The 26835-nt window shown below is 42.0% G+C and overlaps 2 protein-coding genes and 1 long non-coding RNA gene across 6 annotated transcripts in view; 1 reads left to right on the top strand and 2 right to left on the bottom strand.

Annotated features, from left to right (window-relative positions):
• Positions 1-1319: 1319 nt before the first annotated feature.
• On the bottom strand, positions 1320-4565 carry LOC308088684 (serine protease FAM111A-like). The gene is made up of 2 exons (XM_080433235.1): positions 4485-4565; positions 1320-3409 (listed from the first exon to the last, which is right to left on the bottom strand). The coding sequence occupies exons 1-2, from the start codon at positions 4530-4532 to the stop codon at positions 1529-1531; spliced, it is 1929 nt and encodes a 642-aa protein (XP_080289361.1). The 5' UTR covers positions 4533-4565; the 3' UTR covers positions 1320-1528.
• A 4792-nt stretch (positions 4566-9357) lies between these two features.
• LOC308089483 (arrestin domain-containing protein 3-like) overlaps positions 9358-26835 on the bottom strand; it is an 18727-nt gene continuing 1249 nt past the window's right edge. Inside the window, exons 1-6 of one of the 2 annotated variants that reach the window (XM_080434225.1) lie at positions 24713-24985; positions 22122-22179; positions 20649-20790; positions 16323-16422; positions 15330-15589; positions 9358-14498 (exon numbers count right to left, since the gene is read on the bottom strand). In XM_080434225.1, coding sequence (XP_080290351.1) covers positions 13902-14498; positions 15330-15589; positions 16323-16422; positions 20649-20790; positions 22122-22179; positions 24713-24962 — 1407 coding nt within the window. In that variant the 5' untranslated portion in view covers positions 24963-24985 and the 3' untranslated portion in view covers positions 9358-13901. Of the gene's footprint in view, positions 14499-15329; positions 15590-16322; positions 16423-20648; positions 20791-22121; positions 22180-24712; positions 24986-26835 lie in introns of those variants that run through there. The other variant, XM_080434224.1, reaches the window with a different exon arrangement.
• LOC308089484 overlaps positions 14161-26835 on the top strand; it is a 26245-nt gene continuing 13570 nt past the window's right edge. For 2 of the 3 annotated variants that reach the window (XR_013933510.1, XR_013933511.1), the window contains exon 1: positions 14197-14275. This is a non-coding gene — a long non-coding RNA (uncharacterized lncRNA). Of the gene's footprint in view, positions 14276-26835 lie in introns of all 3 variants that reach the window. The other variant, XR_013933509.1, reaches the window with a different exon arrangement.

Genomic DNA, 26835 nt, shown 5'->3' with positions numbered 1-26835 from the left:
ATGTGTGGTCATAACATAAATTATACTAAATACTTGTTGGGGAGATTTTATACTGTAATAATCTGGATACTAATAAGGCTTAATATTCAGTTTCTAAATTTGACTGCGAGGTCAGCCAACTTGACTCACTTACATTAATAAATGCCTATTTAAACTGTTTTTCTATCAAGCTGTTTACATCTAATCTAACACCGTGAAGCAACTTGGACTACCAATTAGATGAGAAGAGCATAAATCTGGTGATAAAGAGAAAACAGTGGCTGTGGCTGAATAGGATTGCCCTCACATTAAAGTGACAAATGGGACAGGCTTGGGGGGCCTGGCTGGTCACGTGATGTTTTTCTCAATCAGTTTATGTGCAAAGACTGTAAAATTCTACTCATATTGTAGCATAGTGTTTCCCAAACTGGGGTACGGGGCCGCCCTTGGGAAGGCGCCAAAGCTCACAGTACATGAGGCCAGTCTGTTTGGAGGTTGTCAAAGATTGTTGATAACATGTTGCACAAAATCATGCTTTCATCTTACTTTCATCCGCTGTCTGCCTGTATGTTCTTAATGTTATATCAGTCCAATCATCATGAAGAAATGATTTAGATATTTTTTAAACAGTTTAAAAAACAGCAAAAATAGTCAATTTACAAGCTCAACGCGTCGGGTTATTTTCACTAATAGAGGCTCGGCCGTTATGCGGCCCTCACACCAATGTCGCACCGCCGACCTGATCGATATGCCCATATAGAGGGAGGTCTCTATATCGGTCTGTCCTTATCCCTTTTATACCCATATATGGAGATCCCTGATGTCATCAGTATATGCCCATATATGGGCATGCCCCCTTTTGTGCCCATATATGGGGGTAAATATGGAGCTGACTGATCTGTAACGGTTAGACTCTAGTCTAACCGTTAGACAACCCACTCCATATTTGGGTGTAGCTACATTGGGAACTCCTTATATGGTTCTCCCTCAAGCCAACTTTAAGACGTAGTCAAGAACATTTACTTGAGTACTGTACATTTGAGTATCGGTGCTTTATTGGATCATTTGTATTTTTGAATACTGCTAATAATCTGTTTAGTAAAGTCTTTGTCGAGTTCATCCATGTCTCTTGAGTTCTGGTGTTTGAGTTCTTAACAATATCACTTTGTAATAATTTACTGCCCGATACTGGGAATAAAAATACCAGACCACCCGTATGGTCTTTCAAGTTTAAATTGGAACAACACAGAGGAGCAAGCAGAAAACTACTATGAAAAAACATCTCAAATCCCAAGTCAAGGATGACAAGATACTCATTTCACTCATTTATTTGGCTTACATCACAATAAAAGTAATACACAGAGCAATATAAACACAACATAAATTTACTTTGGAATACAATTAGAATTAAAAATAAAACAAAGATTAGGGTAAAAGTTTTTTAAACCCCTACAGTTATCTCTAAAGGACTTCTTCATAAACATATACAACATAATCTAAAGCCGCTTACTGTAGCCATCTATGAGTCCTGTAACAGTGTCAGCAGTCATTATATTTCCATGGGCTCTGAATCGAAGAATTTTATAAATTCCATGATATTCTCAGAGTCTCCATCAAAGTTTTTAAGATTTTTTTCAAATGCAAAGAGATTCTGTGTTTCCACTATTCTCTTTACATCCTCCTTCACTTGGTCATATGAGTCATATGTGTCATGCTTGTGAGTAGAGGTGTACTGGAGGTACACCTCCAGTACATCAAATCTCTGTCTTTCTACTATTTGGATGATGATTCTGGGAAGTATGCGTGACAGGGGTTGGGCGTACTCAATGAAACTCTGGGTCTGTCCTCCCTTGATCTTATAGGCATAGCCCCCTGTGTGCATCGCAACAAGATTACAAAAGTCATCAAAGACGGGGGAGCCAGATGACTTATAGAAAAAGCATGTATCATAAGCTAAATCTGGGCTTTGATTAACCAGGTGTTTTAAGTCAGCCGACGGAAAGTAATGCTCAGTAATGAGGTGGTGAATCTCATTAAAACGGTCATCTGCCACCTTTATACGGTCATCAACTGGAATGGTGAAGCATGTGTCGGTCTTTTTCACTCCTCCATTGGGGTGTCCGATAATACAGATTCCACCCCTCGTAGGTGCAGAGGTTACAAAGTAACTCAACAATCCCGTGTAGTGTGAGTCAAGCTCCAACAAAGCCCAATCGTGAATACATCCTGAATCATCCGAAAGCTTTTCGAAGAAAACAACCTGACGTTTAACTGGCACTGAATCCACCCGGCTCCCTAGATCTTCAAAATGGAAAGAGACTGTGACCTCCTGAGTCAGCCGTTGTCCCCTAACATGAAAAACTTTGTCAATCACATGGGCACATGTGAGGATAAAGTTATCAAACAGGAGAAAACCACTCCCTATAGGTATTCCCTCTGCTCTCACCTGACAGACAGAGTGAGCCCGAACCCCTAACTGCCTCAACATTTTCACCTCCATGCAGCCCCTTCTTTCCAGATTCTTTCCATATTCTGCACGGAAGAGCTCTTTTGTAGGTTTTGATTTTCCCTCTCTGTCTTTCATGTGCTTAACTAACTCTTTATACTGTGCACACAGGAGATTCCAAATTTCCTTAGAATTTGGAATTGGACGTGGTTTGGCCCAAGTAGAAGAAGTATTTCTTCTTTCTGTGTGCTCAGTTGTTGCGGACTGCTGTGGGGAACTGGTACTGGTAATAGTAATGGGACTGGTAATAGTAATGGAACTGGGACTGGTAATACATGCAGTACTGGAACTGGTACTAGTACAGGGAACTGGTTGATATGACTGGATCTTTAGTAAAGCATATTTATCATCCCGTTTGATCTTGAAGGTTTTGCCATCAAGATTATTAACAAGACTGGACATTTCTGTGATTCTGTCATTACTTACATTTTTCAGTGAGCATTTACTGAAAACATCACTTTTGAAGCGTCCATCTCGTTTCAGAGCTTCCTCTACTGTTTCTCCTTCATATGCATACACAGTAACTTCATCAGCTAGGAGTTTAAGATTCTTGTTGTTCAGAATGTTATACTTTATGTTAAGACCTCCTTCTGCTTTTACATGAAAGAGTACTGGTTTGAGTTGGGGAGAACCACTTAAACTCTTTGGGGGTTCAGAGTTTCCCTCAGTTTTTATATATTCAATACTCAGAAGATCATCTTTTCCAATTAACCAGCATGGAAAGTGTGTGCTGATAGCTTTTTTGTCTCTCAGAATTACAAGTTCTTTGTATTTAACTTTTTTGACATTATTTGTGTGTGAAAAGGATGATGATGTCAATAGTGCATCTAAAATGGTCTGGGCTCTGGTACAGGTTATCTCCCTCTGTGATCCCTTTCCAATCATATATGCAAAGGAATGGCTGTCATGATGTCGTTCTTCTTCCTGAGAAAATAACAAACACATCAACACGGAAGAAAGTTTAATTGCTTGTGGTTTTGCGCATTTATTATTTTTAGTTAGAAATCAGTGCAAAATCAGTGCATATCTGTTTAGATAATCTGTGCTTGCTCTGTTTGGACAGGCTAATAAGTGTAGCAGGATGGGCGTTGTCTCCCACTCTGCCCACGGCCCATACTCCTCCCACTCATCAGTGGGCTGATTGCTAGCCGAAGTATTTAGGCAGCGCATCTTCTGCCTGCGTTAGGTGTCTCCTCTCGTTTGTGTGTGCGTGTCCGTCCGTCCTCACTATCTAGTTGTTTAGCGAGTGCCTGCAGTGCATATAGTGTGTGAACTTGACCGTTCGTTTCGTGTCATTTTAGTCCCTGTGTGCTACTGTTCGCCTATCCACGGAGAGCACTTCCCCCTTGGGGGGGGGGGGGGGGTGAACCGAAGTACCGGAATTTGGCGGAAATACCGCCCAAGGAAATGATGCCGACACTTTACAAAACTGTTTACATTCTCTGTGAATGAAACGAGTGTTGTGATTGGTCGACAAAGATCGCTTTTGGGGGAAATACGTACGACGGGAGTCTCGCCCCTATAGACACTCTCTGCATTAGGTCGTGAGCAGGCTTTTCTCTTCGCAGATGAGTAAAGGCTGGGAACGAGGCTGTGGCTTAGTAAGGCTTTCAGCACTGTAATTAAAGCATATTTGTGGCAGCTGTTGCTACAGGTTGCGAGGCGCTACAAGCTTTGTAGATACGCTACTTTTAAAATACCCATACACCTGTTTAAGCTGAGAAGAATGGCAAACGGCTATGTCCGACCAAGTGGTTATATCGCAAAAAGTGAACTTTACTGCGAGTGGCCCGATATATTGAGGCACAGCGTGTGCGATTTTGGTGTTGGTACGATCAAAAATGTGGTTATAAGAGCGAGTTAAAGAATGTTGTAGCTGAAATTATAAATAAATTAACATTGATCCCAATGAAGGACCTAATGGAACTCCTGTCACTCAGATTACCACTGTAATTACAAATAAAGGTAATTGAGATCATACTATTAAAAAGAAGATTACCTTGAAATATTGATCAATTTTTTCGGAATCCATTTCCTTGGCGTCCATTTTGAGTGATATTGGCAGCTGATGGTTACACTGCAAGGGGTTCCACCTGTTAAGGTGGGGAAATGTGGATTATTAATCCATGTCACTATGCAATACATAAACAAAAATAGTGTTGTTATAAACAATACAAGCGTTATAAGACAATATTCAACGGTTAAATATTGTCTTATATGTGAGCTATGTATTGTTTATAACAACACTGTATGTGTGTTAGTTTGTTTGTTTGTGATATGGTTAAACCATATCAAACAAACAAACTAACAGACATACAGCACATGAATCATCTTCTTCCACATGATACCTGTAGCCACCATAATCGTAAAACCTTTATAGATGTGAGGATTCTGCCCTTTGGGTATCACTCGGATTGGATTTGGATCCCAAATTTATCAAACCCCTCAATAATATTTCAGTATATTCCACAGGACTCCAAACAAATACATTCATGTCTCCTTGGAGAATATGTGTGAGCCCTTATGAAGCCAGATTGAAACATATTGTACGACATCATCGAGCCAACACTGTAATATTGATATCCTCCCGATGAGCTGGTTGGTGCCTTGCATGGTTTCCTCTGCCATCGGTGCGTGAATGTGTGTGTGTGAATGGGTGAACGTAATGCACAATCTATGTACAGCGCTTTGGATAAAAGCGCTATATAAATGCACCATTTACCATTTTACCATTTACAGATACAGAGATCTCCATATATGGGCACAAAAGGGACACAGACAGACGGGTACAAAGCCCCCAGAGACAGACAGGTTGGCTCGGCAGTGCGACATAGGTGTGAGGGCCCGAACTCTAGGTCCGAACCTCTAGTATACAAATAAACTGGCCTTACCCAAAGAAAGATGCAGGGTCAGGAAGTACTGGAGAGCTCCTCAGATGTATGGAGGATGCTGCCTCAGGGCTCGTTCTAGGAAGATCTAGAGAGACAATAGTGTTAAATCACTTGAGAGTAACAATGCCATTTATTAAACATAATCAAGGGGGAAAAAAACAACAGGACAACTTTCCTTTCCTATGTTAGGCGAGACTAAACTGGAATTTACAGCAGGAGACGCCATGACTCATTGATCAGCATCACATTTAGCTTTCAGATGCATCACAAGCAGCAGTTGCATCAGACGATAGGATAGGATTCACTGGCAGCTATGACACTTGCGCCATCAGTTAAACTGACGATGTTCACAGCTCACCTCTCCGCAACAAAAAAAAACACACAGATTTGGCTCAAACAAGGGGTTCAATTTTTTCTACTGCTATGCCACAAAAAAGTGGAATGCCCTACCAACAGACCACAAAAGTGTGAATCCTTACTCTTGTCGTGTCTGAGCACACATTACACATACAATATAATCACACATACACACACTACTAGCCCTTATATAAGACAGACACACACACACACACACACACACACACACACACACACACACACACACACACACACACACACACACACACACACACACACACACACACACACACACACACACACACACACACACACACACACACACACACACACACACACAATATATACATTTCAAGACAAAAGCTACACACATATCTCTTAACACACACCCACCCTCCCACACCACACATCCACATCACCTACACACCCACACACTATATACATTCCCAGCCAGATTGATGACCCCTTAACAAACACACACACACACACACACACACACACACACACACACACACACACACACACACACACACACACACACACACACACACACACACACACACACACACACACACACACACACACACACACACACACACACACACACACACACACCCACGCACACCCTCCCACACCACACACACATCGCACACAAACACATACACAGTACACACACACAACCATTAAGGTGATGGGTGACACCTGGTACCATATGCATTACTGTACACACACGCACGACACATGCACGCACGTACAGTCTTACTTCAGTGCCTTATAGGGACAAATATCGCTACTTTCATTCATGCACTCCTGTCTAATACACGCACACACACTCACTCACACATGCCTGCGCACCTCTATCACGCACGCACTTCTGGCCCCATACACATGTGTACAGGGGAGCACATACATACACATACATTGACAAGAGACCTATATAGACTCAGACAAGACAATACTCCCAGACTTTCCACTATGTCCTAGCGAGAGACAGCCCGTTTGACTGACCATGTAAACTTTGTACAATAAACTCTGTCTTTGTTACAACCTACTTCTCGGCCTGCTACCTCTAATCATTTCCAGCCATCAACGCTCTCCAAGACCACACATAAGTTACCACACTCTCCTTCAAAACCGCTCTTAAAGAGCACTTACAGGTGGCTGCAATTCGGAACTGGCCCCCGTAAAAAGTCTAAGCCTATCACCAGAAATGCTATCACCCACCCCCCATATTTTTTGTTGTTGATTACTAGTCGTTTATATGATGTTTTTGCATAGTAGTGTATATTTGTCTGTCGTTAAATGTTTCGATGAATTGATTACAAAGGACCCCAATGGAAACAAGCCATAGTACTTTCTTGGGTTTAAAATCCTCTAAACAGACCGTGTATTGAACTGTACTTTCTTTGTGCTTTTTTTGCAAACTGTTAATAAAGTAATCAATCAATCAAACACACACACACACACACACACACACACACACACACACACACACACACACACACACACACACACACACACACACAGTCACACAGCCTGGTAAAGCCCCTCCCTCCGGAAAATCTCATTTTCTTAAATTACAAATGAGATTTCCGGAGGGAGGGTTTACCAGGCTAACACACACACACACACACCACACACACAGCATCTCCAGTGAAAACTACTCATGATATTGTTGACCCCTCAGAATTGACCTGGTTCCGAATAAAAAGTTACGTTACTTTATCACTTTGTGATATTCACATTCTGTGTGGATGTTGTTCTCATGAAACAGTTCCAAAGAATATAGTCATAGATACAAATGTATGGTTAAACAATAAGTGTAATGCTTAAGACTTCACTTGCCCACTTTGTTTTAGTGCCCACCTAGTATTTCCAAGGAATAATGAGAGATCTACACTTACTGTATGAGCGAAGAGGTGTATTATCTTCAGTCAGCCAGGGTCCACTTCAGGTAGAATAAAACTTTCAGTCACCAGGCAGGAACTTCAGTCACTGTTTGGCACCTGGAAAAGTGCATTTTATGGGTTATATTTGCCCTTGAAAAGATATTTCAGTGGGTACACTCACTGGTTGAGTCAATCTAGTCTTTAAACTATAAGCCTCAAGAATGAAGTCAAGTCATTGTGAGGCAGAAAATACCCTCCAGTCACCAGCTAGGTCCTAGCTGCTAGGAGACGGACTTTTTGGCAGATATATAAAACTGCATTTTATGGGTTCTAAATGAAGTTAAATCAGGACAATTGCTAATGCGATTTTTATTTATTTATTTAAGGTTACACAACCAAGCCCATCATTTCTTCCAAAATGAATGATTCAGGTCCAATCTAGCCCCTACGGAACCTCTCCCTCCGCTGTATAGCTCCTCGGAGCTATACAGCGTTGCACATTGTCCCTACAACAATGTGCAACACAGCAGCAGCAGTGAGATTTATGACAAAGCCAAACAGTAACATAGGCCTATGTACTGGTTTATTTTTCTCACATCATTAATAGACAAGAGAGATCAATCTACAAGCTCACAGCATATCACTGCCACACGTTGTCTTTCCCTATTCTTTTTTCTCCATTTTTCAGTTATATTATGTATATATTTTGATTTTGACTAGTTATGGGAAAAAATGAGAAATGCGTAAGCCTAATGCAAAAATTCGTAGCCAGGCTATTCTCAGAAAGGGTTATATTGTTCCAGTAGTATCTATCCCCTCATATATTTGATTTGCAGACTGAGCCCTGCTTTGGTTTGGGCTGTGTGTGTGTGTGTGTGTGTGTGTGTGTGTGTGTGTGTGTGTGTGTGTGTGTGTGTGTGTGTGTGTGTGTGTGTGTGTGTGCGCGTGCGTGCGCAAGGTCTACACATTATACATGTGAACATTAGGAGCTTATTTCCTTAAATCAATCTCCTAAGGGCCTGGGTTGCTTATAATAAACCTAATGTAATTACACTCTCTTAGACATGGCTGACTAATTCTATCCCTGATAATTCTGTTCAATTTGAAGATTATGTGTGAGATTATGTGAGTTGATAGAGGCACAAGAGCAGGTGTGGCTACATATGTTTCTTCGTAATTTATCTTCTGAGCTTGTCATCCCAAATGAGAAGCCTATGCATTTTGCTATTTATCAACACAAAAAAATCATGAAAATAAACACCTGATTATAGGAAATATGTATAGGCCTCCAGATGCTCCCTCTGAATCTACACAATGTATTCTATCTACTATCGTCCAAATGAAATTATTATATTTTGGGTGACTTTAACAGGAACTGGCTTGATAGGTCGTCATCCTCCAAGGACCGTCTTGTCAGCAATGCTAACTTCACTCAGCTCATTAGTGAGCCCACTAGAGTTGACCCCGTTCATTTGTCTAAATCTCTGCTAGACTGGATTCTTGTCACTCATCCTGACAGAATTACAAAATCCAGGGTACTGTCTGATTGTTTCAGTGACCATTCAATTATTTATTGTGTGTGGAAGATTAAATTACCTTGTTTGCCACCAAGGTACATAAAAGTAAGACAGTTAAAAAATGAATAGTACACCTGTAAAGTAAAAATACCTCAAAATTATACTTAAGTACAGCAGGCTACTTGAGTAAATGTACAGTAGTTACTTTCCACCACACCTACAACATTAGCTTTATTTTAGGGTCCAAAACACAAGGCTATAGAACACCGACATAGGTTATGCATTACATGACAATAATAAGCTTTATTCCAGTTTATGTAAACTGCCGAAAACTGTCATAAGGGTGACTTTGTAACTTTTGATATGGAATTATATCAAAATCTGTAGGCTAAAAATTCAAAGTGTACGCTAAGGCTAGTTATAGTTATGAAGGTTGAGTGGAGTAATTGCCCAATATTAGCTAGGGCTTGTAATGGATACAGTCATACAGGTGAATATGACTCGGACTGTTCATTGAATAGAAAAAAAAAGTCCCCAAGTAATTCTCCCCCCAAAATGGAGCCATTATTATATGGGGCCAGTATGATTTCAGCTGGAGTGTTGCTGCTACCTGACCTGTCCCACACCAATATGCCTGATCTGCAGGGAAAAGTTATCAAATGTTGTCACACATTTAGGGGTGCCTTGGATGGAAAACAAAAATGTGGTGCCTTAAGCCCAAAAAGTTTGACAACCACTGGGCTAGTAGTCTATGGCAACAGGTGTTGGTGAGAGGACCATGAGAGTTTCTTTCTCTGTCTCTTTCCACCTTTCATGATACTGCAATGATGGAGCTTGATTTGAGTTTACCTTAGGGAGGTTAGGTAACAAAAAACTAAAAACTACAACATTTCAGCCAGCCTACATTCTGGGTTTTCTGGAAGTAAAAACGTTTTGAATTTCAAATATCTTCTGTGTGCATACAGTAGTATGTTCTGCTGTCATCTCCCATCCCTGTCGACCACCGAACATTAGCATCGCCTTTCAGTTTGATGAAAACGCTTTAAACTTTGGTTTCTTTTTCCAACTGGAACTGGAACTCTCCTTGTGACCGGATCGCCCCCTGCAAAGGTGCCCTCCTCGCTGAGAACATCACAAGTTACATTAAGGTTTTTCACTGAAGGCATAACTTCAGACAATGCTAAAATAGTGAAATGGATGTTACATTTGTCATGTAAATTTAAACAATCGACCCCAACAGGAACAGAAGTGGTGTTCAATTCACCAGGGAACTAAAGGAGAACTCGACCCCTACAGGAACAGAAGTGGTGTTCAATTCACCAGGGAACTAAAAGAGAACTAATTGTACATTGACGTTGCTTCATTGGCCGTTTATGGAGTAAAATGTAAAACATACTTGTTGAAAACACTGTTTATAAATAAAGTCACTCTCAAAACTCTGTGCCAAAAGAGAAGGTAATCTAACCAATGCAGTCAATCAATAAAAACATTTTTGTTGAAATTCTGAATTTAATATTTTAGAAATAGTACAGCGGGTTAACTCCTGTTTTTGAGCAAATCGTGCACTTTTTGTAAGAAGCGTGAAATTTTCAGCATAATTAGTAAATAATATAACATTAATTTTCAGAAGGGGAGGGAAGTCAGATTTGACCTCTGAGGACCGTGAGAGGTCAAATCCAAAATGGCCGCTAGTCCAACTTAAATTTGGAACCAAACACAGTAGAAAAATGTTTAAAGTATAATTTCCAACTAAATAGGGGATGCCTTTTCATTTGGTGATACTTTCGAGATCACCAGATTTCAAAGAAATGCATTTAGGTCGAGGTCAAGGTAAAAATGTGCCCAAAAAAATAGTGCAATGAATTCCTCAGAATCAACAAATGGCAGTGTAACAAACATGGGTGTCTTATATAGGCGACACATCTGAAGGGGTTTAGACAATTAATTAATTAACATTCCTCTATCAGAGGGCAAGGAACTTTATGCAACCAATGGAAGTAGAGTCGTCTGTTCTCCTGATTCTCCTGCTGATTCAAACTTGGCCTGCCTTGCCCCATGTTCACAAGAGGAGGCTGACACTTGTCTGCTTCTGCATGTGGCAGATACTGTGCTAAAGGGGTGTAAGAAGGTGACCATACGTACTGTTCATACTGATGTGGTAGTACTGTCTTTGGCTTCATTCCGATGAGCTGTGGGTTGCCTTTGGTGTTTGATCAAGCTTTCGGTACATAGCTGTTGTAGCATGAAATGGTTGCCACAATGACTCCAACACAGTGTCTGACTCTCCCAGTCTTTCACGCTTTCACCGGGTGTGACACTGTATCTGCATTCGCTGGCAGAGGAAAGGAGACTGCCTGGGAAACTTGGAGGTCATTCCCAGAGGTGAATGAGGCTTTCAGTGAACTCCTACACATGCCGAGTTAGGTCAGTGAAGGATCAATGTTCCTGCTAGAGCGATTTTTGGTGCTCATGTATGACCGAACCAGTGAGTGCACGGAAGTGAATGATGCCAGGAAACAGCTCTTCACACAGAAGTCAAGAACACTAGAGAGCATTCCTCCAACCCAGGCAGCACTCAAGCAACACATCAAGCGCACTTGCTACCAGGCAAACTGTTGGAACCAGGTATTGGTACTGGAACCAGAGATGCCAGAGCCATCTGAATGGGGCTGGACAAAAGAAACAACTGGGTGGCAACCATTTTGGACCACTCTCTCAAGCATCCAAATCGTGCCATGAATTAATCCGCTGTCGCTGCACCAAAGGGTGTACTGGACGATGCAAGTGTGCCAAAGCTGCACTCAAATGTACTGCACTGTGCCTCTGTTCTGGAGACTGTTAGGTTGTTGTTTTTTTGTCTTGTTTTTCTCTTCTGTACGCACGTGACAATAAAGAAGCCTTGAACCTTGATTATTGTCATTTACTATTAATTTATTAATATAGACTACCACCATGGGTTTATTCTGTTTATTTGTTTTGTATTATTCACATTGTCACAAAATGGAAGAACAGTTTCACTATATTGCAGTATAACCCAGTGTCCAAGCTAAAATATACTTATTACTATGTAATTTGACCTTGACCTTGATTTAATGTATGTCCTTGGGTTCTGGCAATCTCCAAAGTATCATCAAATGAATGGGCAACCCCAACTTAGTTGGAAAGAACGCCTTAAATGTTTTTTTTTAAGTATTTAGACATTCAGACCCTGTAAACGGGCGGCCATCTTAGATTTGACCCCTCAGAGGTCAAACTTGACTTCCCTCCCCTTCTGAAAATTAATGTTATATTATTTACTAATTATGCTGAAAGTTTCAGCCTCCTTACAAAAAGTGCACGATCGTATTGCTATTCCGCTCTACTAAAAACAGGATGGAAAGTCTGGAAACATAAATCTTTTTTCCATACTCCAAATTCCATACTTTCCATACTTGTGTAGGAAGCACACTGTAACCAAGTGGGTAAAGGTAAATAAATGAACAGCTAGAATATTCAGGAAAGTTCAGAAAAATCACTTCACTGCTACGTAGTAGCCTTTAAAACCAGGAAAAGACAACAGCCATCAGGGTTGTCACGATTACAAAATTTAAGTTGACGATTAATTGTCATACAAATAATTGTGATTAATGATTTAATTGTGTTATTGGCATTGAGCATTGGAACATAATATACTATGAATAAAGATAAATAAATACAAATTAAAATAGTTTGCCTTTTAGGCTTCGTAATAAAAAATGCACAGGGCAGATATGACAAATTATTTGAATATAAAAAGAAATTACTGACATATTCAATAATTGTATACTTTAAAAAGACGTTAAAATAGAAGAAATAGCTGATCTACAAGAGTTTTGGAAAATGTTTGGAAATGTATGAACATTTTTCAAAATGGAAACGATTATGAAAAATAATTGCGATTATATCAAATACTTGTGATTTGGTGACAGGCCTAACAGCCATATCACGATATTATAATATCCAAAATCCCAGACCATATCTAGTCTCATATCACTATATTGATATTATATCGACATATTGCCCCGCCCTAAATGATTTGATTTCTTCCCATGAGATCTGACTGAATCAGTCGGTCTCTCATGTCAGTGGTTCTCCAGTGTTTCCCCTATATGCATTAAGCAGTGGCGGGCCGCCACCCCTTAAATCCGACCGCCACAGTATGATTTATTTCTGTAAAAAAATAAAAATAATAATATATATACATATATTTTTTTTTACAGAAAAGATTATATCAATGATAATGATTGATATAATGCTAAATGCTCTCAGGCAGGATGCCATCACTAGTTGTTGATGTGTGACTGACTGATTTGTATACTTTTGTCTAATAAAAGTATATTTTCCTAAATCTGGAGACAATTCATATGTAAACTATAAAGATTATTACTGTGCACATGTACTATATAAGATATAAGACTTTGTGTTTGAGCATAAATATCTGGCTAGGGGAAACACTGGGTTCTCAAACATTTTCATGTCAAGGACTCCCGAAATGAAATGCATTTAGCCACAGACCCCCACCTGCAAAGATTTTGTGCCAGAGACTTCCATAAGAGAAGATTGTGTAAAATTATTTCAAATATTTCAAACTTTTTGCAATGTTTCCGAAAATAGCATATCTACCAGCTCACAACGTGTTACAACCTGTCGCATCGCGTCACGTTGTGAACTTGTAGATCGGCTATTTTCAAATATACCCCACAAGGACCCCTGTGGGTCCCCCCAAACTCCATGTCTTATGTAGCTAAACCTTGGGCATGTAAGACGGAGGCTCTTCTTTCTGTTCAGACAGGAAGTTGGAACTCATCGCTGGGGCAGTTGGATCGATGTTGAACGTGGGTTGAAGCGATGGGTTGAACACAGGCGGAGCAGTTGGAGGGAGGTGGGGATACACAGGGAAACCAGGCTGGCCGGGAGACTGCTGTGGCAAAGGGTTGCTCTTATATGACCCATGGCTGGGCTTTGAGCCGGATGGATCATTTTGGAGATCCGCATATGCAGGCGGATTTGACGAGTACCCTGGAAAATTGTTGGTACTGGGGCTTGGGCCTGCTGGGTAGCCTGGATGCACGCCAGGACCCGAGGGTACAGCGGGGTAAAGTTCCACCGGGGCAACAGGTGGTTGGAAGTCGCTGTTGTGGGTTGGCCCCCCGAACCCTGGCTGCTGGTTGGGTGGAGGGAAGTCGCTGTGGGTTGGACCCCCAAAACCCTGTGGCTGGTAGGGAGCGGGACCCCCAGCTCCAAATGGTGGAGGGATACACTCGCTGGTCATGCCAGCGGGTAGCATGACTACTTGAAACTCGACCTCTGGGTCAAAAGCAAAGCTGATGTCCAAATACGCCTGAGAATAAAAAGCAGGCAGTTAGATTGACATTGAGATAAAAAAAATCTACAATCCTATATGTTTTTTAGCCTATAGCTATTAGCCTACATTGATTGAAGCGTCACCGACGTGGACCATTTTTTTTGACCACCCATCTCCGCCCACAGGTATTTGAACACCACCCGCTCCCGCAAGACTTGTGTCGGCTCCCACGGGACCCCATGCAGGGCTCTAATGTGTGATGTTTAATTTCAAACCACAATCCCGTTCGTAGTTTGGTGAGAAAATTAAGAGGAAAAATTAGAACAAAAATTGGCTGGGGGGGGGGCTTTAAAAGGACCATAACAGCATGAATACCTCATTGTATTTTCACAGTTTCACCACTGCCCATATGTCGTACATACACATAGACATGTTGGATTATCTATAAATGTTTATCTAGCTAGTTTTTAAAGTTTCACACTCTACTGAAATGAATGGTATCCATGAATTGCTTCCTGAAAAATCAAACAAAATACAGAATGCTTTCGAAAATGGTCTGCACACTACACAGTAATGTCAAGTAAATACTGTATACCATGCGTCATTGTCAATCAGGGCTAAATATGCCAGGCCGCTGGTATTGTCATTTTACAAGAACAAGAAGACCATTTCATTTAATACTATCCCATAGGATCCAACATGAGGTTCATACATGGAATGTTCTTAATCTTTGGCATCTTATGCAGCGCCAACTCAACAAAGAACACAGCCAATGCAAAAAAAAGACTAGCAACAAGTTAGGTAGACATACAGAACTGATGTCAATGGAACAATGGGAAACATACTGTAACTACAAACTGTACATACCTTTACAACGTAATCTAATGAGATGATTTCACAGTTGCTGATGGTCGGGCACCAGCCTGCAGGAACCTCCATCTGACAAGTGATTGTTTCGTTTGTTTTGGGTTCAATAAGTTTTGGGTTCACCACTTTGCACACTTCCCTCTCACTCCAATTGGTGCGGTATTGGGCACGATACAACACTTTCTGAACCATTTTGAATTTGGGCGTCATTTCCTTAGATGAGGAATTGTTGACTTTGGCCACAATAGTCATTTTTTCACCTTTAGAAGAAGATAATAACAAATGATCACTGGGATAATGAAACAAAACAGCTGTATGTTCCTATACAGGTAATTAGACAAGTACAATATCAATACTTTAATAATAACAACAATGATAATGAACTATAACAACTTCTTCTACAGAACTATAGACATATTTTAATATGCATACGGTAGTCTCTACTCCATAATAACAATGCAATATACAGTGTTGTTGACTTGCAGGGATACGCTGAATCTGTCACGATCTTGGCCCCTGCCCCTGCTCTGTGTCCCCCTCCAGTTACTGTATGTGACTCTGCCCTTGCCCAGTGTGTTCTCGCCCTCGTTCTGCTCACCCCCTCTCCTCTCTGTTTTCCCCTGATTGAGAGACTGGTTCCACCTGGGCACCAAGCTGTGGTGCATCTGAGTTATTGAGACTTTCAAGTATTTAAGTTGTGCTGTGTGCTCAGTTACATTACTGGTTTATTGTCTTCTGTTTGTCTTCTGCCATGTGCTCTGTTCCAGCTTGAGAAGTTTCAGTTTTTGAGAGTATTTGTAAGATTTTGCACTGTGAGGTGTACCTGAGCTTTCAGTAAAGAGTTTTCAGTTTACCAACTTCTTTTGTGTTAAGAGTGTTTTCTGCATTTTGGGTCCTACATTCCATCCCTGGGTGTGAGCGCGACAGAATCATACACATTTATTTTTTATGTTGTGAATCAAACTAAAACTATCGTGTTGGGGGTATAGTTACCTGGACAACAAGTGCCCTTGTCAACAGAGGCCTCCATTTTCACAATTTGTCCTATGCGGAAAGTTCCAAGCTCTTTTTCCACCGAACCAACCTGAGGAGACTAGAATGCATCATGTAAATTTATATTAGTTACTGAAGAGCTATATGTTATATGTACAACATATATATTGCAACATCAAATGCGCACACACACACACACACACACACACACACACACACACACACACACACACACACACACACACACACACACACACACACACACACACAACCTGTCCTCACAGTCAAACTACAACCCACTACAACTTGCACAACGACAGTAGTGTCCAGTTACATGTGAATGCAAGAGAGCGCGTCCAGGTTTTGATATCATGAATTGACACGCCTTTTACCAAAAGACAGTATGTATAAAAAACAGATATACCAGTATAAAGAATCACTCAGCCACGACTGCCAGCTCTGGAAAAATAAGGCTATGCAAAGCCTGGTTAAGCCAGACCAGGACACTATGCCAGTCGTGTGTTGGGTGAATTATGATTCATATGTACGCAACATAGAGGAAACGGTTGCTACGTGGCTGCTACCTAGTGGTATAGTCTCTACGTACGTGCTCTGCAGGTACAAGTCTTAACCCATTTTGGACGGACCCCCTATTTGTAACTATACCTTTCAGGACAGGAACCCCTTTTGGGGTTGTGGTATATGGACAGTGTGCAAGTCAAAACATATTAAGAAATGATACTCAGTTTACTAAAGTAAGAGAATCATGAATGTGTTGTGAGCCAGCCTGCCATCTGCTACTCAGAGTGTGACTGGTGAAATTGCTATATTCTAACGCAGCAACAGCTGCAGCTGAGCCAAATGGCCATTGTGCTGCTCTTATTTTAGTACATACCTTATATGGCTATCATTGACCCCCACCCCACATGCTAATGTTAGCTACCTACTGTGTATAAAGAAGTGACTGTAAAATTAGTTAGTAGGTCTGTCTCACACGACGTGAGGCTGTGTGGAGTCAGGGCCCTGTCCCTGGCTCTCTGGATTATATGATGCTGTACTTGATGATGCTGTACTTGAAGGAATGCTGAATAAATGACCATGGAGAACCTGGAAACCCTGACGTCGTCTCTCTTCTATTCTCCTCCATATTATTACCACCAACGGGCCTGATAACATGCAGTTTATGCCTCAAATACACGACATATTTGGCGGGCCAGCTCCATCGTTGTGCATACTTTTGCGAGTGTGTGCTTCGATTAAAGAACCTGTGTATTTTGAGGTGGCCGTGATGCGGGCCTGTGGGGAGAATCGGACCCGTGGGAGTCTTCCTGCGGCGAGGAGGACCACCGCCATGGGGACGTCAGCGCGACCTACGATGATGGACCTCGCAACGGCGACGCTGTGATGACTGCCAACCGCCTCATGACCTGTTCAGATGGCTACGGGGAACATCTACTCTTCTCATGGTGGTTGCGAGCGGAGCGCTTTGGCTATGGACGGCGGAGCGGAGATCTTGCTGGTCGCAATTCTCCGTGGGGGGAGGTGGTGTGAACAGCGGCTATCTTTTTGGCTGGAGGACAATGACGTGCGTGGACATTGAGCTAGAGGCGACGAAAGCAGCATTATCGGATGGGAACAATGAACAATGCAGGAGAGAGGTTGTATTTAGTGATAAAGTGGTTTAAACTACGGAGCGTTATTTTTGTTGCCGTGCGTAAAAGTGTGAAGTGAGGATTTTGTTATTCTGGTCTCTAGGGTTAAATGTGGAGTTTTTGAGGGTGATTCCCTTATGTTTTTTGTTTTTTATTTGCGCGAGGAGTTTGCGACAACAGCTGAACCTATCATATTAGGGTGGGCGTGTGTTATGGTCCCTTTCCAGGTAAAGGAGACATTCGTTCATACCACAGGATGTTATGGTTTGCTGTGCACATTTTATTCTAGAGTTTAAAGACAACAGAAAGGCCTGCACACTGATTAGGAGGGGAAATGCATACTGGATGCGACGTGAGGGGGTGTCTCTGACAAACTAATAAGGCTATAAAAAGTTTGGTCTTGAGATAATTGATTCCCTTATGTTAAGTATGCGACTGAGATTGATAATGAGAGGCGAAGGGGGCTAGGAGAAAAAGATTTTCTCAAAGCGACGGCAGGCGGAAGGAGAGATCGATGCGCTGAAGTGCATATTGATGTATTTTCTCTGAGAATAAGATTTTATTTTTATTCTGAAATTTGATGTAAACCACTGTATGACTATTGTGTAATTTCTATTCCTGTATCTAAGTTGTTCTGTCTCATGTGTTGTTTGTGTTGAATCTGCTGAATGTCCTTTTGTTAAACTTCCAGTCATTGGTCATGGGGGGTGTAGAAGAAGGAAGGTTGTTTTTTATGTTTTCTCTCGCAAACTGTTTATTCAATATACCTGGTTGCGAAAGAAGTTTGATTCTTTCGTGGGGGGAAGTTGTGTGGTATATGGACAGTGTGCAAGTCAAAACATATTAAGAAATGATACTCAGTTTACTAAAGTAAGAGAATCATGAATGTGTTGTGAGCCAGCCTGCCATCTGCTACTCAGAGTGTGACTGGTGAAATTGCTATATTCTAACGCAGCAACAGCTGCAGCTGAGCCAAATGGCCATTGTGCTGCTCTTATTTTAGTACATACCTTATATGGCTATCATTGACCCCCACCCCACATGCTAATGTTAGCTACCTACTGTGTATAAAGAAGTGACTGTAAAATTAGTTAGTAGGTCTGTCTCACACGACGTGAGGCTGTGTGGAGTCAGGGCCCTGTCCCTGGCTCTCTGGATTATATGATGCTGTACTTGATGATGCTGTACTTGAAGGAATGCTGAATAAATGACCATGGAGAACCTGGAAACCCTGACGTCGTCTCTCTTCTATTCTCCTCCATATTATTACCACCAACGGGCCTGATAACATGCAGTTTATGCCTCAAATACACGACAGGGTTCTTGTTGCTATGTACAGTATATAGCAACATACCTTTTGTAGTAATTTTTTAATAAATATTTGAAGTTTTTCAGAAAACGTAGGTAAGGATTTAGAAGGCGTTTCTGGAATCGGCCTCAGGTCTAAATGGGTTAAGGGACATCGCAAGTCAAGTGGATGGCAGAGTTCACACCAACTATAAAAAATAAATACAATGAACAATATAGTTATAGTTATCGTTATAGTGCTCAGTGTGAACAGCCCTTAAAGTAAGTAGTATCGCCCCCATTTATTTATTGTATTTGTTTTACTGAGGTTAAGGTTATGTATAAGGTTAGTTAGGTTTAGGCATAGTTTTACTGAGGTTACTAGGGGTGTCGGAAAAAATCGATTCGAATACGAATCGCGATTCTACTGTTGGACGATTCAGAATCGATTCTCATTTTTTTTTAAATTGATTTTCAAAAAAAATAAATATATATATATATATATATATATAAAAAAATGTTATCTTGGATTTACCTTTGTGTGTTTACATTATTATCAGTTGATAAAACCTTTACAATTATAAAAGCTACATACATGTACTCTGTTCTCATGCCAGCAGATTGGAGTAGATCCTGAAATCCTATGTTTTGAATCAAGAATCGTTTTGAATCGAGAATCGTTTTGAATCTAAAATCGTTTGAATCGGAAAAAAACACTTTTGAATCGAAAAAAATTTGAATCGAGAATCGTTTGTTTTGAAAAAATCTATAAAAATCGGAATCGTGACCCCAAGAATCGGAATCGAATCGATTCGTGAGATAGCAGACGATTCACAGCCCTAGAGGTTACATTTAGGAATACCTGGGGACCGCTCCGAGGATGTGGGGCGGATTTGACCTGGGGAAAGCGTGTTTTGGGGCGAGTGTTTTTGTATTCCGTAGTATACCTACCCACTGAGAAAGCTCCAGGATTTCTGTGTGTGTGGGGGGGGGGGGGGGGGGGGGCTGGGGGGGCATGTGAAACCAAATCAAATCTTGCAAACCACTGGCCACCCTCTGGGCCCAGCAACAACAACAAAAAATATTCCTACTACCAAAACATTATGGAACGTATAGGTGGACCTAGTTCATAACAAATGTGCTAAGCTTAGCCAGGGCGTCTTGTGTTGTGACATAATCGCAGTCATAACGGACCCCACACGCAGTTCTGTCAGGTTCACCTCTAGACTGTGGAACCATTGGCGCAACATGTTTGTATGTCAGAAACTGAACAATGTGGGCTATTTGCATTATTGTTATTGTTATTTTTATTTTATTTTATTGTGTGGTATTGTATATCTGTGATATGGATCTACCTGGGTCTGAAATAAATATTGAATTGAATTACCGTTGCAGATGCTGAAAGGAACTTATTAACAAAGGTTAACTCGTGTGTTGAGACGCTATCTGGCCACCAGCTCCTGGACACCTCGGCCTGCAACACGTAGACAATCTTCCCATGTATTCCTTTGAAGGACGGTGGCATATTTCTGTAAAGGAAGAGTCAGTACTCCAGTGGATTTCTCACACCCCATACCAAAAAGAAATAAACTGCCCACAAAAAGTTCGGAAACTAAACAGTCGATTATTTCTCCCCAATTCAATAATACCAATTGGTATTGTGTTTTAGTCACCTTTACAACGAGGTACAGCTTGTAAGGATCGGGCATTCGTGGAATGAGCAACACAACTAAACGTGTGGGTAGCGCCTCCCCAAAATTTGCCAAAATCCCCCAATATGCTTCCTTTGGTAATCGCTCTTGTTTTGAGCGACCTGCCAGGACACACCTGCTGGCAGGTGTGTGCCAGTCACAGGTGTGTGTGACTGGCATCTGAGCATGGGTTCTGCAACTTTGTTGAGTTTGTGTATGCTCCAAGCAGCAACATTGCCCCCATGGAAAGATGCCACGTTTGTCCCTTCAGGATAAGGCCCGTGCAATAGGGCAAGTGAATCTGGTGTTCCGCTATGCAGAGTTGCGGCATTATTTGGTGTCAGCCCTGGTACCATTTCCAAACTTAGGAGCAAGTTCTGTGAGACTGGTGAAGTCAAAGGAAGACAACAACCCAAGAAGACCGGTTCCTCACCCTTGCTTCACTGAGGAACCATAGGTTTTCTTCCAGAGATTTACAGGCAAGATTTGCACAACGGTACCAAAGACAGATGTCAAAGTTGCAGGACCCATGCTCAGGTGCCAGTCACACATCTGTGACTGGAAATGGTACCAGGGCTGACGTCAAATAATGCGTAATCTGCGGAACACCAGCTTCACTTGCCCTATTGCACAGGCCTTATCCTGAAGGAACAAACGTGTGCATGTGTACCAGGTTGCGCACCCATTAGAGCTTATAAATATCGGCGCCCCTGCCTCTCAGCAAGACTGTGCTGGCAGGTTGCTCAAAACGAGAGCGATTACGGGGATTTTGGCAACATTTTAGGGGGCGCTACCCCCACGTTTAGTAGTGATGCTCATTCAACGAATGCCCGATCCTTACAAGCTGTACCTCGTTGTAAAGGTGACTAATCAACGATAAAAATGATATAAAACACACTACCAATTGGTATTATTAAAGGGGAGAAATAATCGACTGAAGTTAAGTTTCTTTTTGTGGGCAGTTCATATCGTCGCACTGACGATATAATGATGGTTTAAAAATATGCAAAAATATGTTTCTTGGGTCCAAATATATAACTATATATATCTTTTTTTTTCTCTCAGTCTGTGCTGCATTATTTAGCATGCCTCAAACATAAACTATTTCAGAATTACGCAAATGTATCGTTTTAGTAATTGTATATCAAACATAACAAATGTCCACATACTCCACTGGTATTTTGAAGCTGAAGTTGTAGGCATGGGGTCCTTCAGCAAGTACAGTCTCTGAAAAAGAAATACAAAATATGTTACCTCAAAATATCCTATGTTTATTCACACGCATACAAAGTGTGTGTGTGTGTGTGTGTGTGTGTGTGTGTGTGTGTGTGTGTGTGTGTGTGTGTGTGTGTGTGTGTGTGTGTGTGTGTGTGTGTGTGTGTGTGTGTGTGTGTGTGTGTGTGTGATGTTTTGTTTTATGTAATTATGTTTTGTTTTGTGTTTAATGTGTAGACTATTATGTTTTGTGTGTTTGATGAAGTTGTGTTTTATGGACCACTTAACCATATACACTAAAATCCTGGTTGTCAATGGACCACAACGGAAATAAGCACTCTGCTTTTTTTCCCCCTCCTGATGTTTTGTACTTTTAACAGGTATATACAAATATAATTCTATATGTATACATTTCTGTCAATAGAAATGACAGCGACTAAAATACATACATGTTCAGGATTTATTTCATTTAATTAATTGTATTCTTTGTTATAACTTTATTTAATTGTAGAGCACATTATTTCATAGTCACACACTTTGCATCCATACCAGGAGCCTGGAACGGCTAAAAGCAACAGATTATGTTTTTTGCTCCTGTGAGTCCATCTGTCAGTAACTTGTGATGTATGTTTTACTGTCACAAATTAGGTTACGCACTAGAACTCTCTGATTAGGATGCAGAACGGTTCATGTCTGTGCAAGTCTGACCTTTAAGCCTACCATTGATATCCGAAATGAAACACAACGTAAGATAGCCTTAGATTAGGTGTACTGTGAGACAATGGAATATACATTTGCTGTGTGCGTGTGCGTGTGCGTGTGCGTGTGTGTGTGTGTGTGTGAGAATAGGCTCAGGCCTAACTATCGGTTTCGTATCATAAGTGTGGATCTCTTGTTCGAACACACAGCCAAGCCTTTACTGAACTCAGTGAGAAACATACGTTTACATTACATCCCATTATCTCCTTTCAACATCATTCTCCCTTAATGACTTAGGCGAATACGCCCCCTTAACTGTTATCACTCATGCTGCAGACCTCAATCTTATTTTTTTTATCTAACCGCCAATCTGTGACGGGGTGGGAGGAGGTCTAAACTTCCGGTCATAGATGAGGTGGGAAGTGTGAGACAATGGAATATACATTTTGTGTGTGTGTGTGTGTGTGTGTGTGTGTGTGTGTGTGTGTGTGTGCGTGTGCGTGTGCGTGTGCGCGTGCGCGTGCGAGTGTGTGTGTCTGTCCTATACAAACCCAATGTAACTTCAAACTCCATTTTAACCATGATAGATTCATCAAGAACACCCGTCCTTGGTTCTGGTGACTCATACTACCCTCCTAATACGTGAGGGGGCCATGTTTTTCAATTACTTTTTTCATTTATTTTATGTAATTATTTTATTGTAATAAAAAGGTTGTTTTTCCAAATCTTCTTTTTTTAAATAAATAAATTGATTGATGAATCATGGTTAAAATGGAGTTTGAAGTTACAATGGGTTTGTATAGGAAAGGGGTCTGATTAAATAAATATCAAATATCTAATACTGAATCAAGCAACTTCAAAACTGTCTGGGGTGTTCACAAAAGCCTGAGTAGACGATGAAATTACCCAATTTTTTTTAAAAGTGAAATATCCCTTTAACTAGGTAAACTCATGTTATGCAGTGTAACTAAAGTACTGTTACTTAAGTAACATTTCCAAATTTCAATACTTTTACTTCTACTCCACTATATCTCTGAGGAAAATATTGTAGTTTTACTCCACTACAATTATATGAATTATATGACTTTAGTTACTAGTTATACTTTGTAGATTTTGATTATTATTACAAAACATACATTAACCACTTCAACCCTATATATACTTTGGCTATTTGAAATTAGCAGATCTACAAGCTCACAAGCGACACGTTGTGAGCTTGTAGATCTGCTATTTTCAAAAGAGTTTTAACTTTTATACATTTGAAAACTTGTGAAATTATGCATAATGAGTACTTTCTACTTTTGGTACTTTCAGTTTAGTTTTAACTCCACACTTTTACTTGTAACAGAGTATTTCTACATTGCGGTATTGATACTTTTACTCAAGTAAAACACATTTCTCCCCCACTGCATGCAGGAAAAGCAAGTATGTATGGGGCATGATAGCTTTATTTTTCCCTAAGGCTGCCTGAGACTGAGGCACAGACACTTTTAACCATATTAACACATACAAATGGAAAATGGTACACTTTTAGATCCATCAGAAAATGTGCCAATCTGCCAATGCTTTTGCAATGAGAATCGCATGGTTTGATGGTCTTTCTTGCGCATATCTTTCCGCGTGTTGCGCACACCTTGCGTTTATGCGCCTGCTGCTGATTGATGGATGGAAACAGTAAATGGAAGTACAATTCACAATACAAGGTCCTCTAAACTGGATCGCTCATAAAAGCACTTACTTGGCTTATTTAAAATGAGATCCCCAAATCCCCATGCTGGTACATGCCAATGCCATACATTACTGGCTGCAAAAAACAACTCCAAAATACAACTTTAAAAACATTTACCTTCTGCGTTTTCTGGAACCAGATATGTTTTGAGTTTGAAGTATCTCCTGTGTGCGGTGTGGGTATGCCTGTGCTTTCCTGACCCTGAGCTCCACCGAACATTGGCGTCTCGCTTGATGACAACACTTTTCACTTTTAACTCTTTCTCCAGCTGGAAGGTGACCCTCCCAGTGACCGGATCTCCCGCTGAGAAGGTGTTCTCCTTGTTGAGAACATTACAGGTTACGTTGAGGTCTTTCACCGAAGGCATTTCTGTTGGAAGTAAATCACCAAACTGTGATCTCTTCTCTTGTGTCGCTTGTCGACATGGGACGGATCTTCCAGACTGTAGGGGGGCGGGGGGGTTGTTTGAAGATCTAAGGGTTACTTACGTAACCCCGGTTTTGTAAATTGCGAACGAGTTGTTCACATATGGGAACAGCGCCCTCTGGCGGTGATAACAGAAGCTTCACATTAACTCCCTCAGGGCCAAACCTAATTTTTGGCCCGATGGGTCTTCCGTCGCTTTCCGGTAGCCCCCTCCCGAAGGTATTATAGGTGACCGGAATGCGGAAGTCGTTCTCTTGATACACCAGCTTCCTTCTGCCTACGGTGAAGCAAAAAGAAGGGTGTTTCTGTGAACAACTCGTTCGCAATTTACAAAACCGGGGTTACGTAAGTAACCCTTAGTTTTGCTACATTGCTCTCTCGTTGTTCACATATGGGAGATATAAACCCCCGTAATGTATCTACAAACAAGATACCACAAAAACCTGCCCCAGCGCCTGGGCGCCAGGGCCACGCCCCCCCCTGGGACGTGACCCCCTGGCGCCCAAGCCCCCCCAGACCCACCGGGTCTGGGGAAACCCCCAGACCCACCGGGTCTGGGGTAAGGAACAGGAAAAGAAGTGGGGCCCTGACAGACCTAAGTCTGCCTCATAACTAAAAGCAGGCACAGCCTGTCTATTCTAGTGGGGGGAGGGCCCTGACAGACCGAAGTCCGCCTTATTCATCTAAGGCCCAGACGTCGGCCAATCATACACTAAATTACAGGGGCATGAACAGATCCTACGGCCGTTCTATGCACCTACCCACCTTCAGGTGGAGGCCACACCCAGGACAGCGTGCGCCAGGGAAGACGCCGCCACGTCCAGGCTGTAGAACGCAGCGAAAGTCGAGGGAGACGCCCAACTCGCTGCCGTGCAGACGTCCTGAATGGAAACCCCTCTGCAGAGGGCCCATGACGTCGATACACCCCTAGTAGAGTGCGCTCTCAGTCCGTCAGGCACTGGGGCTCCCCTACTAGTGTACGCCAAGCGAATAGCCTCCACAATCCATCGGGAAAGCGTAGACTTAGCCACCGCTTTTCCCCCAGGCCCAGGGCCCAGGGAAACGAACAGCTGGCCGGGTCGGTCCCGGGCCGCAGTCCTCTGGACATACAGCCGCAAGGCCCTCACTGGACAGATACAGTGCAGCCTCCGATCCTCCTCTGAGGCAAACGGAGGCGGATGAAAAGCAACCAGCACGGTCGGTGTCACCACCGCCAGGTGGTTCTTAGGGATGAACGCCGGGTTGGGTTTAAGAACAACCCTACCGTTATCACCAGCGAACCTCATGCACTCCGGAACTACCGATAGGGCATGCATATCGCTCACCCGTTTCGCTGTTGTCAGCGCAACCAAGAGCACCGTCTTGAGCGTGAGGAACCTAGGTTCCACCGTCTCCAGTGGTTCAAAAAGAGGACGAGAGAGTGAGTCGAGCACCAGGACCAAGTCCCACGTGGGAAACAAAGCCCTGGAGACAGGGTGTTCCCGCAGGGCACCCTTCATGAACTGGCACACCATTGGTTGTTTTCCCACGGTTTTCCTACCGAAACCAACATGGTTGGCCGAGATGGCCGCCAGGTATACTTTGATTGTGGAGAAGGCGTTTCCCAGATCCAACCTATCCTGTAGGAAGGTCAGGATGTCTGGGACCGAAGCCTGGAAAGGGACCACAACCGGGGACCGGTCCAGGCACCACTCCTCGAACACACCCCACTTAGCTCCATAAACGGACCTAGTGGAGTGTGCCCTAGCGGCCTGAATAGTCGCTACCACCCTAGGTGGAAGCCCGGCTGCAGTCAAATTTTCCCTCTCACGGGC

This window comes from Gymnoscopelus braueri (assembly GCF_963280865.1).
Source record: "Gymnoscopelus braueri genome assembly, chromosome: 7".
In the NCBI taxonomy this organism is placed as follows: domain Eukaryota; kingdom Metazoa; phylum Chordata; class Actinopteri; order Myctophiformes; family Myctophidae; genus Gymnoscopelus; species Gymnoscopelus braueri.
This window is presented reverse-complemented; position numbering and strand designations above follow the sequence as displayed.

Bases quoted from the DNA above. Each gene is read 5' to 3' on its own strand.
- LOC308088684 (XM_080433235.1), bottom strand. From the start codon at position 4,532: ATGGACGCCAAGGAAATGGATTCCGAAAAAATTGATCAATATTTCAAG. The intron at 3,410-4,484 runs GTAATCTTCTTT...TTATTTTCTCAG, and splicing joins AAATTGATCAATATTTCAAG to GAAGAAGAACGACATCATGA.